This window comes from Oncorhynchus mykiss, unplaced genomic scaffold (genome assembly GCF_013265735.2).
Source record: "Oncorhynchus mykiss isolate Arlee unplaced genomic scaffold, USDA_OmykA_1.1 un_scaffold_527, whole genome shotgun sequence".
Classification (NCBI taxonomy): domain Eukaryota; kingdom Metazoa; phylum Chordata; class Actinopteri; order Salmoniformes; family Salmonidae; genus Oncorhynchus; species Oncorhynchus mykiss.
The window spans coordinates 37450-55195 of NW_023493974.1; the positions used below are offsets into that span (position 1 = coordinate 37450).

At 42.7% G+C, this 17746-nt stretch overlaps 1 protein-coding gene across 1 annotated transcript; it reads left to right on the plus strand.

Annotated features, from left to right (window-relative positions):
• Nucleotides 1–350: 350 nt before the first annotated feature.
• Nucleotides 351–16938, plus strand: LOC110518050 (carbohydrate sulfotransferase 12). The gene is made up of 6 exons (XM_036974401.1): nucleotides 351–453; nucleotides 7264–7614; nucleotides 9628–9783; nucleotides 12977–13156; nucleotides 15231–15539; nucleotides 16685–16938. The coding sequence occupies exons 2-6, from the start codon at nucleotides 7273–7275 to the stop codon at nucleotides 16919–16921; spliced, it is 1224 nt and encodes a 407-aa protein (XP_036830296.1). The 5' UTR covers nucleotides 351–453; nucleotides 7264–7272; the 3' UTR covers nucleotides 16922–16938.
• The last annotated feature ends 808 nt before the right edge of the window (nucleotides 16939–17746 follow it).

Sequence of the window (17746 nt, forward strand, 5' to 3'; positions counted from 1 at the left end):
CTCAATGAGCAGCAGGTGCTGCCATGGGCCCCACCCACGTCCCAAAGCACTCACATGTGGCCCAGTCCTCGAGCAGCAGTCAGAGCAGGAGATGTTCACCCCTCCGCGTCCAGACTGCAAATGAATCGCCGCTGGCTGAGTAAACATACATATACCAGCATCTTTCTCCACAGTATACAAAAAAAAATGATTTCAACATCCATTATTTCACCTTTCCTTGCAAATATCATGTTTACATTTTCAACTTTATTTTCCATGTTTATGATTTATTTTAAATTCAATACATGCAATTGGCCCCATACTTTTGATTCATCTCGCGCTGTAGAAACAGAGCACAAACTCTCGCGATGTTTCCGTGCTTTGTGAACAGCCTCTCGATCTGGACACAAATAAGCTGCTTGCGCATCTCAGCTGACGCGGCGGGAACGGGGAGAGCTCGAGACCCTGGCGGAGGTGAGTTGTGTTTCCGGTAATAAAGAGTCTCTAACGTCATGATAGATAGTGTTAGAGTACATGGTACAGAGAGATACAGCTCCGTGTCACTGAGCTGCGCTCCGCTGGGAAACAGGGTGTCTGACAGGGCTGAGTAAGGAGAAGAGACCGCTGGTCTGCAACTAGTCACAGATAATTGTCCTTCCTCTCTCCATCCCAGCCCGAATCTCCTTTCCCTAACATGTGTATGCATCTAACCCACACCCTTAGAAGTATGTATATTCATCAGTCGCAGCTCAATCCGTTTCTAAACAGCTCCTGATGTAAAGCCCGTTCTGTTCGCTCCTCGCCTTGCGCTGTGAAAGGCGACATTGTATTCGCGAGACCCAACCGGGCTGCTGCTGCTGCACGTGACTAAACCCCGCTGTAATAACGGTGTATCTGAACCCATAACCTAACCATAATCTCTAACCCATCTGCTCTTATATCATCTAGCTGAAGGTGAGACGTGTGTGTGTGTCAGTCCCATGTTTCCTATGCGAGTTGTGTGGAACAGTGAGTGAAGGAATCGGACTAATAGTCTTATTTCTTCCTGGAGCATACAGACTCCTCCCCTCTCTCCTCTCCCCCACTCTCCTTTCCTCCCTTTTATCCTCCTCTCTCCAGTCCTTTCCTCTCCTGTCCTCCTCTCACCTCTCCTCATCTCTCCTCCTCTCATCTCTCCTCCCCTCCTCTCTCCTGCCCTCCTCTCCCTTGTCCTCATCTCTCCTCATCTCTCCTGCCTTCCTCTCCCTTGTCCTCCTCTCCCTCCTCTCATCTCTCCTCCTCTCATCTCTCCTCCCCTCCTCTCTCCTGCCCTCCTCTCCCTCCTCTCCTCCCTTTAACCTCCTCTCCTCCTTTCCTCTCCACTCCTCCTTTTGTCTCTCCTCCTCTCATCTCTCCTCCCCTCTCTCCTGTCCTCCTCTCCCTCCTCTCATCTCTCCACTCTCTTCCTCTTCTCCTCTCTCCTGTCTTCCTCTCCTCTCCTCCCCTCCCTCTTCTCTCCTCTGCTTCTAACTACAGAATTGTGTGTGTACATCTCTACAGGAAGAGGAAGTGACACACTATAGCTGCAGAGTTCCATATTTAGAATGGTTGGAAAATAACTGTGAAGCTCTGTGTTTTAACACAGAGAACACTTCAGAAGAGATGGAATAGTAATTACTATATTTTTATCTGAGAGGGGCAGATGCAACAACAACAACTGCAATAGCAAGAACAGTAGGAAGAATATCACTAGTAAAACATCAATAAAAATAATAATAATTGGAATGACAGCCACATAACCTTTATTATTAGTAGTAATAGGTTATAGGTCCTTAGTGTGCGTGTGCGTACGTACCAGGGTTTCCGTTAGGAAAATGTGTCTCTGGACCCATATGCATTGGTTGGTAATCTGATTATGGCATCCACCCACAGAATCACATTTACATTATGGTAATTCACCCACAGTGCTCTCAGAATGACAGAATCACATTTACATTATGGTAATTCACCCACAGTGCTCAGAATGACAGAATTACATTTACATTATGGTAATTTACCCACAGTGCTCAGAATGACAGAATTACATTTACATTATGGTAATTCACCCACAGTGCTCAGAATGTTTACATTATGGTAATTCACCCACAGTGCTCAGAATGACAGAATTACATTTACATTATGGTAATTCACCCACAGTGCTCAGAATGTTTACATTATGGTAATTCACCCACAGTGCTCAGAATGACAGAATTACATTTACATTATGGTAATTCATTTTGGCAGAACATGCAACTACAGGATGCAATGAAGTCCTTCTTACCAAATTCCGATGCACTTTGAAGATTGCTAATATGACTAGGATTATCATCAACTAGCATGGGATGCTAATATGACCAGGATTATCATCAACTAGCATGGGATGCTAATATGACCAGGATTATCATCAACTAGCATGGGATGCTAATATGACCAGGATTATCATCAACTAGCATGGGATGCTAATATGACCAGGATTATCATCAACTAGCATGGGATGCTAATATGACCAGGATTATCATCAACTAGCATGGGATGCTAATATGACCAGGATTATCATCAACTAGCATGGGATGCTAATATGACTAGGATTGTGCCTTTGGCTACTGTAAAATTAAAGCAAATGTATTTGAAAACTAATAAAACACGAGAGAAATAGGTTACTGGTTTCAATGTCATATGGAAATCTTTATTTTTATTTTTTTTACATTTTAGTCATTTAGCAGATGCTCTTTTCCAGAGCAATTAGTGTTAAGTTCCTTGCTCAAGGGCACATCCATAGGTTTTTCACCTAGTTGGCTCGGGGATTCAAACCAGCAACCTTTCGGTTACTGGCCCAATGCTCTTATCCACTCAGCTGGACTCAGCTCCACTCACCTGCCGCCCTAAAATAAATGCCTCCACATTTATAGAAATGGATTTTGGCTCGGCTACTTTGAAGCAAAGTGCCTCATAATTTGAAGTAAAACGTTAAGGTTTCACACAATTAAGTATGTTTTTAAAATGCATTCTGCCTCCAGCTCATTGCAGTGGTGTGTGACACGCTGAAGCCTACTTACCATTACCTAAGCACTTGAATGGAGAATGGGAAGAGCGCTTCAATAACCAGTTAAGAAATAAAAATAGTAGCTCTGTAGCTCTATGTTATCCTTGAGATGTTGATGCTTTGTTTCTAAATGTCAGCAAATGTTTTATGGCTTCATAGCATTGTTGCTGAGGCAGGTCTGACATATCACACAGACCGGTTTTGGTAGGCAGCTTTCCTTTGAAACAAATCCAGGGAGAAAGAGGCTGGGTGTCTACGCTTGACACTTACATGCGACTTCTGCTAACAGAATACGAAGATCGCATTGAAAAGACAAGTCTAGATGCACAAAAGTCTGATTGTGTTCATATCTGGGTGACCACTCCGGGAGGTGGTCAGGGATGCATTATGTGCGGATTTCTCCTCAGTCTGGACTATCAGGCTGCCGAAAGCACATACAGTGGGAGACGTTATCAGTACTTCACCCACAAATCTCCAGAAAACGTGTTTTGGGAGCGAGGCACCTTTTTCCATTAAACGTTGGAGGAAATCCATTCCTAGCGTGTCTCTTTAGCTTTGCTAGCTGGCTGTCTAGCTACATAAGTTAGCTGGATAGTGGGCAACTGCTATCAGGTTGTCGTGTTATTATCAGATTTAGCCTGTTCCACTGTTTGCAGAATGCATACTGGCATTTCAGTCAAGGGAATCTGGACACAATGTGGACAAAGTAGACACATTTAAATGTAGGTGCAGATCCATGACGTGTCGGAATTCAATGATCAGAATACAAAAGCTGCATGAACTGTCAAGTCTAGACACGGCCAGAGAGCATGCAGACTGTGGAGCAGGGCTAGCTTGTGTGTGTGTGTATTTGGTGTTGCTATACTTCGCAAGTGGTCCTAGGGCAAGAGTCAAATATATGCCGTGGACCAAATAACCCCCCAAACATATTCAAGACAAATATTCTGCAGACCGACAAGCATTCCTCCATGGACCGGCGCCGGTCCACATACCTGGGTTTGATAAAGACTGCTCGAGTAGATTTAATGAAACATGCTGTTTATCCTGCGCATCTTTTACAGCATGTCATTGCTTGCCTTGTTGCTGCAGTGGTTTGCAAGTGATTTCCATTATTCTAATGCTGTCAATTCTTTTGGGTCTTCTTTTACACTGTGCTCATCTCTCTGTCTGTCCTGTGCAACTATTTGCAATGCATCAGTGCAACAATGTTATCATGAGCGGCCAAAGTGATCACACCATCTCCTTTCCCAGACAGTTCATTTGAACTGATACTGTAGGCCTATTTTACATTCAGCTGACCTTTCGCTAAGCACTGCCCAGAATGTTGGGGAACCAATGGCTGTGCTCCGTTTGATAGCAACTGGCACTAACAATTCTTACCAGTGCTGCTAATGTAATGACTTGTCCCTATATTTAGTTACTTTGTCCCTATATTTAGTTACTTTGTTCCTATATTTAGCAACATTTCACACCCTTCCAATGACTTTGTCCCTATATTTAGTTACTTTGTCCCTATATTTAGTTACTTTGTTCCTATATTTAGCAACATTTCAGACCCTTCCAATGACTTTGTCCCTATATTTTGTTACTTTGTCCCTATATTTTGTTACTTTGTCCCTATATTTAGTTACTTTGTTCCTATATTTAGTGACTTCTCAGACCCTTCCAGTGACTTTGTCCCTATATTTAGTTACTTTGTCCCTATATTTAGTTACTTTGTCGCTATATTTAGTTACTTTGCCGCTATATGTAATGACTTGTCCCTACATTTAGTTACTTTGGCGCTATTTGTAATGACTTGTCCCTATATTTAGTTACTTTGTCCCTATATTTTGATACGTTGTCCCTATATTTTGTTACTTTGTCGCTATATTTTGTTACTTTGTCGCTATATTTAGTTACTTTGTCCCTATATTTAGCAACTTTTCAGACCCTTCCAATGACTTTGTCCCTATATTTAGCAACTTTGTCACTATAGTTAGCGACTTTTTCTCATGATTAGGTCATTATTGGAGTTAGGTGTGTTAGCTGGGACAAAACTGATACCAATCAGGCCCTGAGGACTGGAATTGCCCACCCCTGCACTAGCACCTAGGCTTGTGCTTGAGAGATTGTTTATGAGATCTTTGGTAATTTTCTATAATGTCTGCTACGTGAAGTGAGTCATTATTAGTGAATGTGCATTAAGCATGATTCTGGTTTTAATTGTGATAATAAAAAAAGGGCATTTTCATAGACAAACTTGAAAGCCAGACCAGCAAAAAGAAGGTTAAATTATTTGGATAAATTAATTAAATTATTAATTTCACAAGTCCTGAATTCAGTGTGTGTGTTTTAGAGGTCGACCGATTCTGATTTTTCAACGCCGATACCGATTTATTGGAGGACGAAAAAAAGCCGATATCGGTTAATCGGACGATTTTTATATATATATTTGTATTAATGACAATTACAACAAATCTGAATGAACACTTTTATTCTAACTTAATATAATACATCAATAAAATCAATTTAGTCTCAAATAAATAATGAAACATGTTCAATTTGGTTTAAATAATGCAAAAACAAAGTGTTGGAGAAGAAAGTAAAAGTGCAATATGTGCCATGTAAGAAAGCTAACGTTTCACTTCCTTGCTCAGAACATGAGAACATATGAAGGCTGGTGGTTCCTTTTAACATGAGTCTTCAATATTCCCAGGGAAAAAGTTTTAGGTTTTGTTACACCCTGACCTTAGTTATCTTTGTTTTCTTTATTATTTTGGTTAGGTCAGAATGTGACGAGGGTGCTATGTGTGTTTTTGTCTTGTCTAGGGTTTTTGTACATCTATGGGGTTTTGGTATGTCTAGGTAAATGTAGGTCTATGGTGGCCTGAATTCGTTCCCAATCAGAGGCAGCTGTTTATCGTTGTCTCTGATTGGGGATCCTATTTAGGTTGCCATTTTCCATTTTGGTTTTGTGAGTTATTGTCTATGTGTAGTTGCCTGTCAGCACTCGGTTTATATAGCGTCACGGTTATTTTGTTTAGTGTTCTTTCTTTATTAAAATAAGTATGTATTCATATCACGCTGCGCCTTGGTCTCATCAATACGACAAGGTTGTAGTTATTATAGGACTATTTCTCTCTATACCATTTGTATTTCATATACCTTTGACTATTGGATGTTCTTATAGGCACTATAGTATTGCCAGCCTAATCTCGGGAGTTGACAGGCTTGAAGTCATAAACAGCTCAATGCTTGAAGCACAGCGAAGAGCTGCTGGCAAACGCAGGAAAGTGCTGTTTGAATGAATGCTTACGAGCCTGCTGCTGCCTACCACCACTTAGTCAGACTGCTCTATCATAGATTTAATTATAACAACACACAGAAATACGAGCCTTAGGTCATTAATATGGTCAAATCCGGAAACTATCATTTTGAAAACAAAACATAAATGATTTCAGTGAAAGACGGAACCGTTCCGTATTTTATCTAAGTCTGAATATTGCTGTTACATTGCACAACCTTTAATGTTATGTCATAATTATGTTCTGTCAAATTAATTACGGTCTTTGTTAGGAAGAAATGGTCTTCACACAGTTCGCAACAAGCCAGGCAGCCCAAATTGCTGCATTTACCCTGACTCTGCTTGCACAGAATGCAAGAGAAGTGACACTATTTCCCTAGTTAATATAAATTCATGTTAGCAGGCAATATGAACAAAATATGCAGGTTTAAAAATATATACTTGTGTATTGATTTTACGAAAGGCATTGATGTTTATGGTTAGGCACACATTGGTGCAACGACAGTGCTTTTTTCGTGAATTCGCTTGTTAAATCATCCCCCGTTTGGCAAAGTAGGCTGTGATTTGATGCTAAATTAACAGGCACCGCATCGATTATATACAACGCAGGACAAGCTAGATAAACTAGTAATATCATCAACCATGTGTAGTTGTGAAGATTGATCGTTTTTTATAAGATAAGTTTAATGCTAGCTAGCAACTTACCTTGGCTCCTAGCTGCACTCGTGTAACAGGTAGTCAGCCTGCCACGCAGTCTCCTCGTGGAGTGCAATGTAATCGGCCATAATCGGCGTCCAAAAATGCAGATTCCCGATTGTTATGAAAACTTGAAATTTGGCCCTAATTAATCGGCCATTTCGATTAATGGGTCGACCTCTAGTGTGTTTGTGTAACAGTGTTTGTGTAACAGTCTATGTTCTCTGCTACTTGTGTTAAGGGTGTCAACATGGGGAAGTGGAGGTGGTTCCGTGTCTCTCTGGTTCTGGGTTCAGTCTTTATGATCCTGTTGATTATTCTCTACTGGGACGACGTTGGAGCCTCTCACCTCTACCTGCCCCCCCTCTCCCCCCGGCCCGCCCCTCACCACTCCCCCACACACCCAACCCCCTCCTTCCTCTCTGACATCAATGCCTTCGTAAACCAGTTCCTGGAGGGAACCAATGATCCTACAGATTCCGCCCCCCCAGACTCTGCCAACCAATCAGAGCACGCTGAGGAGCGGTACGTTCCCCGGAGGGAGTGGAAAGTCCATCTGACGCCCATCGACCCCGAGAAACGACTAGGACAGGTAATCCTAACCCTCCCTCTCAATGCAATTCAATGTAAGGGCTCTGTTGGCATGGGAAAACATCTGTTTACATTGCCAAAGCAAGTGAAGTAGATAATAAACAAAAGTGAAATAAACAATACAAATTTACAGAAAACATTACACTCACAAAAGTTAAAAAGAATAAAGACATTTCAAATGTCTTATCACTTGCAAATAGTTAAAGTACAAAAGGGAAAATAAATCAAACTTAAATGTGTTTGTTCTTCACTGGTTTCCCTTTTCTTGTGGCAACAGGTCACACATCTTGCTGCTGTGATGGCGCACTGGTATTTCACCGAGTAAATATGGGAGTTTATCAAAATTGGGTTTGTTTTTTAATTCTTTGTAGGTCTGTGTTTAATCTGAGGGAAATATGTGTCTCTAATATGGTCATACATTGGGCAGGAGGTTAGGAAGTGCAGCTTAGTTTCCACCTCATTTTGTGGGCAGTGTGCACATAGCCTGTCTTCTCTTGCTAGCCAGGTCTGCCTATGGCGTCCTTTCTCAATAGCAAGGCTATGCTCTCTAAGTCTGTACATAGTCAAAGCTTTCCTTAAGTTTGTGTCAGTCACAGTGGTCAGGTATTCTGCCACGGTGCTCTCTGTTTAGGACCAAATAGCATTCCAGTTTGCTCAGTTTTTTTGTTAATTCTTTCCAATGTCTCAAGTAATTATCTTTTTGTTTTCTCATGATTGGGTCTAATTGTGTTGCTGTCCTGGGACTCAGTGGGGTCTGTTTGTGTTTGTGTTTATGAACAGAGTCGCAGAACCAGCTTGCTTAGGGGACTCTTCTCCAGATTCATCTCTCTGTAGGTGATGGCTTTGTTATGGAAGGTTTGGGAATTGCTTCCTTTTAGGTGGTTGTAGAATTTAACAGCTCTTTTCTGGATTTTGATAATTAGCAGGTATCGGCCTAATTCTGCTCTGCATACATTACTCTGCATGTTTTACTTTGTACACAGAGGATGTTTTTGCAGAATTCTGCATGCATGTCTCAATTTGGTGTTTGTCTCATTTAGTTTATTCTTGGTTGGTGAGCGGACCCCATACCTCAAAACCATAAAGGGCAATGGGTTCTATAACATGATTCGAGTATTTTTAGCCAGATCCTAATTGGGATTTTAAATGGTATGTTCCTTTTTATGGTATAGAAGGCTCTTCTTGCCTTGTCTCTCAGATCGATCACAGCTCTGTGGCACTGATGTTTGGCCGAGTTGTGTATAGTTTTTTGTGTGCTCTAGGGCAACGGTGTCTAGATGGAATTTTTATTTGTGGTCCTGGTAACTGGACCTTTTTTGGAACACCATTATTTTTGTCTTACTGAGATTTACTGTCAGGGCCCAGGTCTGACAGAATCTGTGCAGAAGATCTTGGTGCTGCTGTAGGCCCTCCTTGTTTGGGGACAGGAGCACCAGATCATCAGCAAACAGTAGACATTTGACTTCAGATTCTAGTAGGGTGAGGCCGGTTGCAGACTGTTCTAGTGCCCTCACCGATTCCTTGATATATATGTTGAAGAGGGTGGGGCTCAAGCTGCATCCCTGTCTCACTCCACAACCCTGTGGAAAGAAATGTTTTTTTTTTTGCCAATCTTAACTGCACACTTGTTTTTTGTGTACATAGATTTTATAATGTCGTATGTTTTACCCCCAACACCACTGTCCATCAATTTGTATAGCAGGCCCTCATACCAAATTGAGTCAAATATTTTTTGAAATCAACAAAGCATGAGAAGACTTTGCCTTTCTTTTAGTTAGTTTGTTTGTTAATTAGGGTATGCAGGGTGAGTACGTGGTCTATCATACAGTAATTTGGTAAAAAAATACAATTTGACATTTGCTCAATGCAGAGGATTTTCCCAAGGTTGCTGTTGACAAATATCCCACAGTAGTTATTGGGGTCAAATTTGTTTCTCTCTCTCACCTCTCACTCTTGTTTTCATGCCTCTCGCTCTCTCCCCCCTCCGCTCTCTCCCCACTCTCTCTCTTTTCAGGAGAGAAGGCGGCAGCGTCTCCATGACCTCTGTCACCATGGTGATGACCTGGCTTTTCCGGGAAAGAACCGTTCGTTTGACGACATCCCCAACAGGGAGCTGGATCACCTGATCGTCGACGACCGCCACGGTATCATATACTGCTATGTCCCCAAGGTACACACACACACACACACACACAAACGGCCACGGGCTCATATTGTTTTATTTAACCTTTATTTAACCAGGCAAGTCAGTTCAGAACAAATTATTAACTGACCTATTTACAATGATGGCCAAACCCGGACGACGCTGTGCCAATTGTGCGCCGCCCTATGGGACTCCCAATCACGGCCGGTTGTGATACAGCCTGGATTCGAACCTGTAGTGATGCCTCTAATCAAATCAAATATGTTCATGAAGCCATTTTTACACCAGCCTAAAACCCCAAACAGCAAGCAATGCAGATGTAGAAGCACGGTGGCTAGGAAAAACTCCCAAGAAAGGCCAGAACCTAGGAAGAAACCTAGAGAGGAACCAGGCTGTGAGGGGTGGCCAGTCCTCTTCTGGCTGTGCTGCGTGGAGATTATAACAGTACATGGCCAAGTTGTTCAAATGTTCATAATGACCAGCAGGGTCAAATAATAATAATCATCACAGTGGTTAGCTCCTGAGGTGCTGACCTGTTGCACCCCCTGATTATTATTAATTGACCCTGCTGGTCATCTATGAACGTTTGAACATCTTGGACACCTTGGCCATAATCTTCACCCGTCACAGCCAGAAGAGGACTGAACACCCCTCACAGCCTGGTTCCTCTCTAGGTTTCTTCCTAGGTTCTGGCCTTTCTAGGGAGTTTTTCCTAGCCACCGTGCTTCTACATCTGCATTGCTTGCTGTTTGGGGTTTTAGGCTGGGTTTCTGTATAGCACCTTGTGATATCGGCTGATGTATGAAGGGCTTTATGAATACATTTGATTGATTGATAGAGGGTTTAACAGGTCAGCACCTCAGGAGTAAATGTCAGTTGGCTTTTCATAGCCGAGCATTCAGAGTTAGAGACAGCAGGTGCGGTAGAGAGAGAGAGTTAAACAAATAAATAAAGTCCGGACAAGGTAGCACGTCAGGTGAACAGGTCAGGGTCTCAGCACTGAGATGCAGTGCCTCAGACCGCTGTGCCACTCGGAGTCAAACCCACCACTGGTGTGCTTGGCCAAAGAGCTCTATTTTTATGTAATCTGACCATTGCACAGGTTCCAATCCAAGTTCCAATGCCGTTTAGCAATCTCCAGGCGTTTACATTTTTAGGATGACATAAAAGTAGAGGTCTTTGGCCAGGTCTTTGGCCATGCACACCAGTGGAGTTAAAAGAAAGATGCAGAAAAGAAGCCCATACCTACTGTCCAATGTGGTGCTGGGTCTTACTTGGCTGTGTAGGGATTAGAAGAAGGAGAGTGATGGAGTAATGCATTAGATGACCTGGCCTCCACAATCACCCCACCTCTTGAGATTGAGATGGTTTGGGATGAGTTGGAATGCAGAGTGAAGGAAAATCAGCCAACAAGTGCTCAGCATATGTGGGAACTCCTTCAATACGGTTGGAAAAGCAATCCTCATGAAGCTGGTTGAGAGAATGCCAAGAGTGTGCAAAGCTATGCAAAGGGTGGCTACAATAGAAAATATATTTTGATTTGTTTAACACTTGTTTGGTTACTACGTGATTCCATATGTGTTATTTTATAGTTTTGATGTTTTCACTATTATTTTACAATATAGAAAATAGTCAAAATAAAGAAAACCCTTGAATGAATAGGTGTGTCCTAACTTTTGACTGGTACTGTATACAGTGGGGCAAAAAAGTATTTAGTCAGCCACCAATTGTGCAAGTTCTCCCACTTAAAAATATGAGAGAGGCCTGTAATTTTCATCATAGGTACACTTCAACTATGACAGACAAAATGAGAAAAAAAAAATTCCAGAAAATCACATTGTAGGAGTTTTAATGAATTTATTTGCAAATTATGGTAGAAAATAAGTATTTGGTCACCTACAAACTAGCAAGATTTCTGGCTCTCACAGACCTGTAACTTCTTCTTTAAGAGGCTCCTCTGTCCACCACTCGTTACCTGTATTAATGGCACCTGTTTGAACTTATCAGTATAAAAGACACCTGTCCACAAGACTGAATCTGCAATAGGTAAGCAGCTTGGTTTGAAGAAATCAACTGTGGGAGCAATTATTAGGAAATGGAAGACATACAAGACCACTGATAATCTTCCTCGATCTGGGGCTCCACGCAAGATCTCACCCCGTGGGGTCAAAATGATCACAAGAACAGTGAGCAAAAATCCCAGAACCACACAGGGGGACCTAGTGAATGACTTGCAGAGAGCTGGGACCAAAGTAACAAAGCCTACCATCAGTAACACACTACGCCGCCAGGGACTCAAATCCTGCAGTGCCAGACGTGTCCCCCTGCTTAAACCAGTACATGTCCAGGCCCGTCGGAAGTTTGCTAGAGAGCATTTGGATGATCCAGAAGAAGATTGGGAGAATGTCATATGGTCAGATGAAACCAAAATATAACTTTTTGGTAAAAACTAAACTCGTCGTGTTTGGAGGACAAAGAATGCTGAGTTGCATCCAAAGAACACCATACCTACTGTGAAGCATGGGGGTGGAAACATCATGCTTTGGGGCTGTTTTTCTGCAAAGGGACCAGGACGACTGATCCGTGTAAAGGAAAGAATGAATGGGGCCATGTATCGTGAGATTTTGAGTGAAAACCTCCTTCCATCAGCAAGGGCATTGAAGATGAAACGTGGCTGGGTCTTTCAGCATGACAATGATCCCAAACACACCGCCCGGGCAATGAAGGAGTGGCTTCGTAAGAAGCATTTCAAGGTCCTGGAGTGGCCTAGCCAGTCTCCAGATCTCAACCCCATAGAAAATCTTTGGAGGGAGTTGAAAGTCTGTGTTGCCCAGCAACAGCCCCAAAACATCACTGCTCTAGAGGAGATCTGCATGGAGGAATGGGCCAAAATACCAGCAACAGTGTGTGAAAACCTTGTGAAGACTTACAGAAAACGTTTGACCTCTGTCATTGCCAACAAAGGGTATATAACAAAGTATTGAGAAACTTTTGTTATTGACCAAAAACTTATTTTCCACCATAATTTTCAAATAAATTCATAAAAAATATTACAATGTGATTTTCTGGATTTTTTTTCTCATTTTGTCTGTCATAGTGTACCTATGATGAAAATTACAGGCCTCTCATCTTTTTAAGTGGGAGAACTTGCACAATTGGTGGCTGACTAAATACCTTTTTGCCCCACTGTATATTGTATGTATATTTATATTGACTGTAGGTGGCGTGTAGTAACTGGAAGAGGATCATGATCGTGCTCAGTGAGAGTCTGCTCCAGGAGGGAGTTCCGTACAGGGACCCTCTGGCGGTTCCTCAGGAGATGGTCCACAACAGCAGCCTCCACTTCACCTTCAACAAGTTCTGGAAACGCTACGGGAAGTTCTCACGACACCTGATGAAGGTCAGTTCACTTCTAATCTCTTACCTCTAACATGAACCCTGATGGTGGTCAGTTAACAGCTGACATGAACCCTGATGGTGGTTAGTTAACAGCTGACATGAACCCTGATGGTGGTCAGTTAACAGCTGACACGAACCCTGATGAAGGTCAGTTAACAGCTGACATGAACCCTGATGGTGGTCAGTTAACAGCTGACATGAACCCTGATGGTGGTCAGTTAACAGCTGACATGAACCCTGATGGTGGTCAGTTAACAGCTGACATGCACCCTGCTGGTGGTCAGTTCACAGCTGGCACATTTGGTTTAATTTATTATATAAAGCTGAAAGTGATGTATTCAGTGCATTTGGAAAGTATTCAGACCCCTTTTTCCACATTTTGTTACGTTACAGCCTTATTCTAAAATTGATTAAATTGTTTTTTCCCCCTCATCAATCTATACACAATATCCCATAATGACATCACAATATCCCATAATGACATCACAATACCCCATAATGACATCACAATACCCCATAATGACAAAGCAAAAAACAGTTTTAGAAATGTGTGCAAATATATTAAAAATAAAACTTCAATGTCATTTAAATAAGTTTCCAGACCCTTTACTTAGTAGTTTGTTGAAGCACCTTTGGCAGCGATTACATCGTAGAGTCTTCCTGGGTATGATGCTACAACCTTGGCACACCTGTATTTGGAGAGTTTCTCACATTCTTCTCTACAGATCCTCTCAAGCTCTGTCAGGTTGGATGGGGAGCGTTGCTGCACAGCTGTTTTCAGGTCTCTCCAGAGATGGAAGGTGAACCTTCACCCCAGTCCGAAGTCCTGAGCGCTCTGGAGCAGGTTTTCATCAAGGATTTCTCTGTACTTTGCACCGTTCATCTTTCCCTCGATCCTGACTAGTCTCCCAGTCCCTGCCGCTGACAAACATCCCCACAGCATGATGCTGCCACCACCGTGCTTCACTGTAGGGATGGTGCCTCCAGATGTGACGCTTGGCATTCAGGCCAAAAAGTTCAATCTTGGATTCATCAGAGAATCTTGTTTCTCATGGTCGGAGAGTCTTTAGGTGCCTTTTGGCAAACTCCAAGTGGGCTGTCATGTGCCTTTTAATGAGAAGTGGCTTCCGTCTGGCCACTCTATCATAAAGGCCTGATTGGTGGAGTGCTGCAGAGATGGTTGTCCTTCTGGAAGGTTCTCCCATCTCCACAGACGAACTCTGGAGTTCTTTCAGAGTGACCATCGGGTTCTTGGTCACCTCTTTGACCAAGGCCCTTCTTCCCCGATTGCTCAGTTTGGCCGGGCGGCCAGTTCCAGGAAGAGTCTTGGTGGTTCCAAACTTCTTCCATTTCAGAATGATGGAGGACACTGTGTTCTTGGGGACCATCAATACAGCAGAAATGTTTTGGTTCCCTTCCCCAGATCTGTGCCTCAAGACTATCCTGTCTCGGAGCTCTACGGACAATTCCTTCAACCTCATGGCTTGGTTTCTGCTCTGACATACACTGTGGGACCTTATATAAACAGGCCTTTCCAAATCCTGTCCAATCAATTGAATTTATCACAGGTGGACTCCAATAAAGTTGTAGAAACATCTCAAGGATGACCAATGGAAACAGGATTCACCTGAGCTCAATTTCAAGTCTCATAGCGAAGGGTCTGAATACTTATTATAAATAAGGTATATCTGTTTTTATTTGTAATACATTTTAAAACATTTCTAAAAACCTGTATCAACTTGTACCTTTGTCATTATGGGGTATTGTGATGTCATTATGGAGTATTGTGATGTCATTATGGGGTATTGTGATGTCATTATGGGGTATTGTGATGTCATTATGGGGTATTGTGGTGTCATTATGGGGTATTGTGGTGTCATTATGGGGTATTGTGATGTCATTATGGGGTATTGTGATGTCATTATGGGGTATTGTGTGTAGATTGAGGGGGGAAAACATATTGAATCCATTTTTAAAATAAGGCTGCAACGTAACAAAATGTGAATTCTTTCCAAATGCACTGTGTATTTGTTTTGAAGGTGGTTTTAATAAAGGTGGTTTTGTTTATTGTCAAGGTGAAGCTCCAGAAGTACACTAAGTTCCTGTTCGTCAGAGATCCGTTCGTCCGCCTCATCTCAGCGTATCGGAACAAGTTTGAGCAGCCCAACGAGGAATTCTACCGCCGATTCGCTCTGCTCATGCTCCGTCGCTATGGTAACCACTCTGAACCTCCCGCGGCAGTGGGCGACGCGTTTCCTGCGGGAATCCGCCCCTCCTTCTCAGAGTTCGTCCAATACCTACTGGACCCCAAGACGGAGAGCGACGCCCCCTTCAACGAGCACTGGAGACAGGTCTACCGGCTATGCCACCCCTGTCAAATACAGGTAATATATGAAAATACTAGATTATTATCCAATGTCTAAGAATAAGTATTTTGGCAGAAGTAAGGGCCAACAAGATCCACCTTCTTGTGAAAGAAGAGTTCTGCATTTATCAGACCAGCAAACATCAGTTCCCACTACTTTACAAATAACATGGATTCTACTATTCTACCAGTGCAGTAGAGGGACGGGTCCTTAAGATAGGACTGATTGATCCTGTGGCTCAGCTGCATCTCCAACAGCCATTCAACAAGCTTGTATAAATGTGTTACCCATTTCTTTCTAGGTTGTATTGAACATGTTCAGTCATAAGGACCATTCATCAGAGGACATGTCACTGTGTAAATCTGCTTCCCATTGTTTTTTCACCTTTGCCAATGGGTCAGCCATTTCATCTAGTAGACAAGAATATAAGGGAAGTCGAGCCTTTTCTATTGTTTTGTTTAAGCAGCAACCTTTCAATTGGGTTGGTACTCAGGCAACTCTGCAATTGTAGGGATTTCCAAAACTGTGTCTTGGGGCAAATCAAATGTTACAGACATGTTCAAAGATATCAATTTTGGACATGTCAACAAAACAAATTGTATTTCTATGAAAATGACCCCTGTCTACTGAGGGTAAATATTGGTATTTTATTTGTAAAAACCAGTATCCCCTTTGTCATTATGGGTTATTGTGTGTAGATTGATGAGGCAAATGATGTTGCAAAAGCAGCAGCTACTCTTCCTGGGGTCCACACAGAGCACAGAGCACACAGCACACAGCACAGAGCACAGAGCACAGAACACAGAGCACAGAACACACAGCACAGCACAGAACACAGAGCACAGAACACAGAACATGATACAGAACATTGATAGACAAGAACAGCTCAAGGACAGAACTACATACATTTAAAAATGGCACACACAGCCTACATATCAATACATACACACACACACACACTATCTAGGTCCAATAGGGGAGAGCCGTTGCATTATCTGTTTCTTGAAACCAGGTTTGCTGTTCATTCTCTCACTATGAGACGGAAAGGGATACTGTTAACAAAGAAGAAAACAGACAACACAGACTGATGCTGGTGCGTGCTAGTCAATTTGTTTGGGTTAACTTTCTCTCTCTCTCCCCCTCTCTCCCCTGCCCCCTCCCAGTATGACTTTGTGGGTCAGCTGGAGACGGTTGAGGAGGATGCTGAACAGCTGCTGAGGGTTTTGAAGGTGGACAACGTGGTTGACTTCCCCCCCTCTCACAGGAACCACACGGCCAGCAGCTGGCAGGAGGACTGGTTCAGCAGGGTGCCCCTAGTGGCCAGGAGGAGTCTCTACAGGCTGTATGAACCAGACTTCAGACTGTTTGGCTACTCCAGACCAGACTCCCTGCTAGACTGACTGACTACAACTACACTCAGAAAAAATGGCTTTTCTAAAAGGGCTCTTTTCTTGTCCCCATAGGAGAACCCTTTTTGGTCCCAGGTATAACTTTTTGGTGGTGAAACAGGTTCTACTTAGAACCTTTTAGTGATGAAACTGTTCCACGTAGAACCTTGAATTAATTAAACCGTTCTACTTGGAACCAAAAATAGCTATTGTCAGTGGGTTCTCCTATGGGGAAAATCGAAGAATCCTTTATGGTTCCAGGTTGTACATTATTTTCTAAGACCAGCCAGACCAGAGTGCTGCATCTTCTGCTCCTGTTCTGGACTCAGCAGGAGAACAGAGGAAAGTTAGAGTTAGGTTCAACTTCCTTTGGAGAAGACTTGGACTCCTGACTGCTGGAACCCTGGTGGCTTTGATGTCATCATGGAACCCTGGTGTCTGTCATGTCATCATGGAACCTTGGTGTCTGTCATGTCATCATGGAACCCTGGTGTCTGTCATGTCATCATGGAACCCTGATGGAACCCTGGTCACTACTGATCATCCTATGAGGAGTTGGACTGTTTGGGAATTCGTTGTTTTCTAGTTGTTTTTAATGTTCACTTATTTTCCAGCGTTAAAGTTAAGCATGAAAGGGATTTTTTTGTGTTTTATGTTTTAATGTGGAAAGGAAATGCCTTGTTTCACAGTGACCGATGCCAACATTATCACCCTTCTATAAGGAAGCCATCAGGACCTGAGGAGTTGTAGGGTTATGTTGAAGGGAATGATTTTCTGAAACAAACCCAATGGGTGTGCTACTACTGGAAGCATGGGGAAACATGTTACAACATGCTA

Bases quoted from the DNA above. Each gene is read 5' to 3' on its own strand.
- LOC110518050 (XM_036974401.1), top strand. From the start codon at position 7,273: ATGGGGAAGTGGAGGTGGTTCCGTGTCTCTCTGGTTCTGGGTTCAGTC. The intron at 13,157-15,230 runs GTCAGTTCACTT...TTTATTGTCAAG, and splicing joins TCTCACGACACCTGATGAAG to GTGAAGCTCCAGAAGTACAC. The intron at 15,540-16,684 runs GTAATATATGAA...GCCCCCTCCCAG, and splicing joins GCCACCCCTGTCAAATACAG to TATGACTTTGTGGGTCAGCT.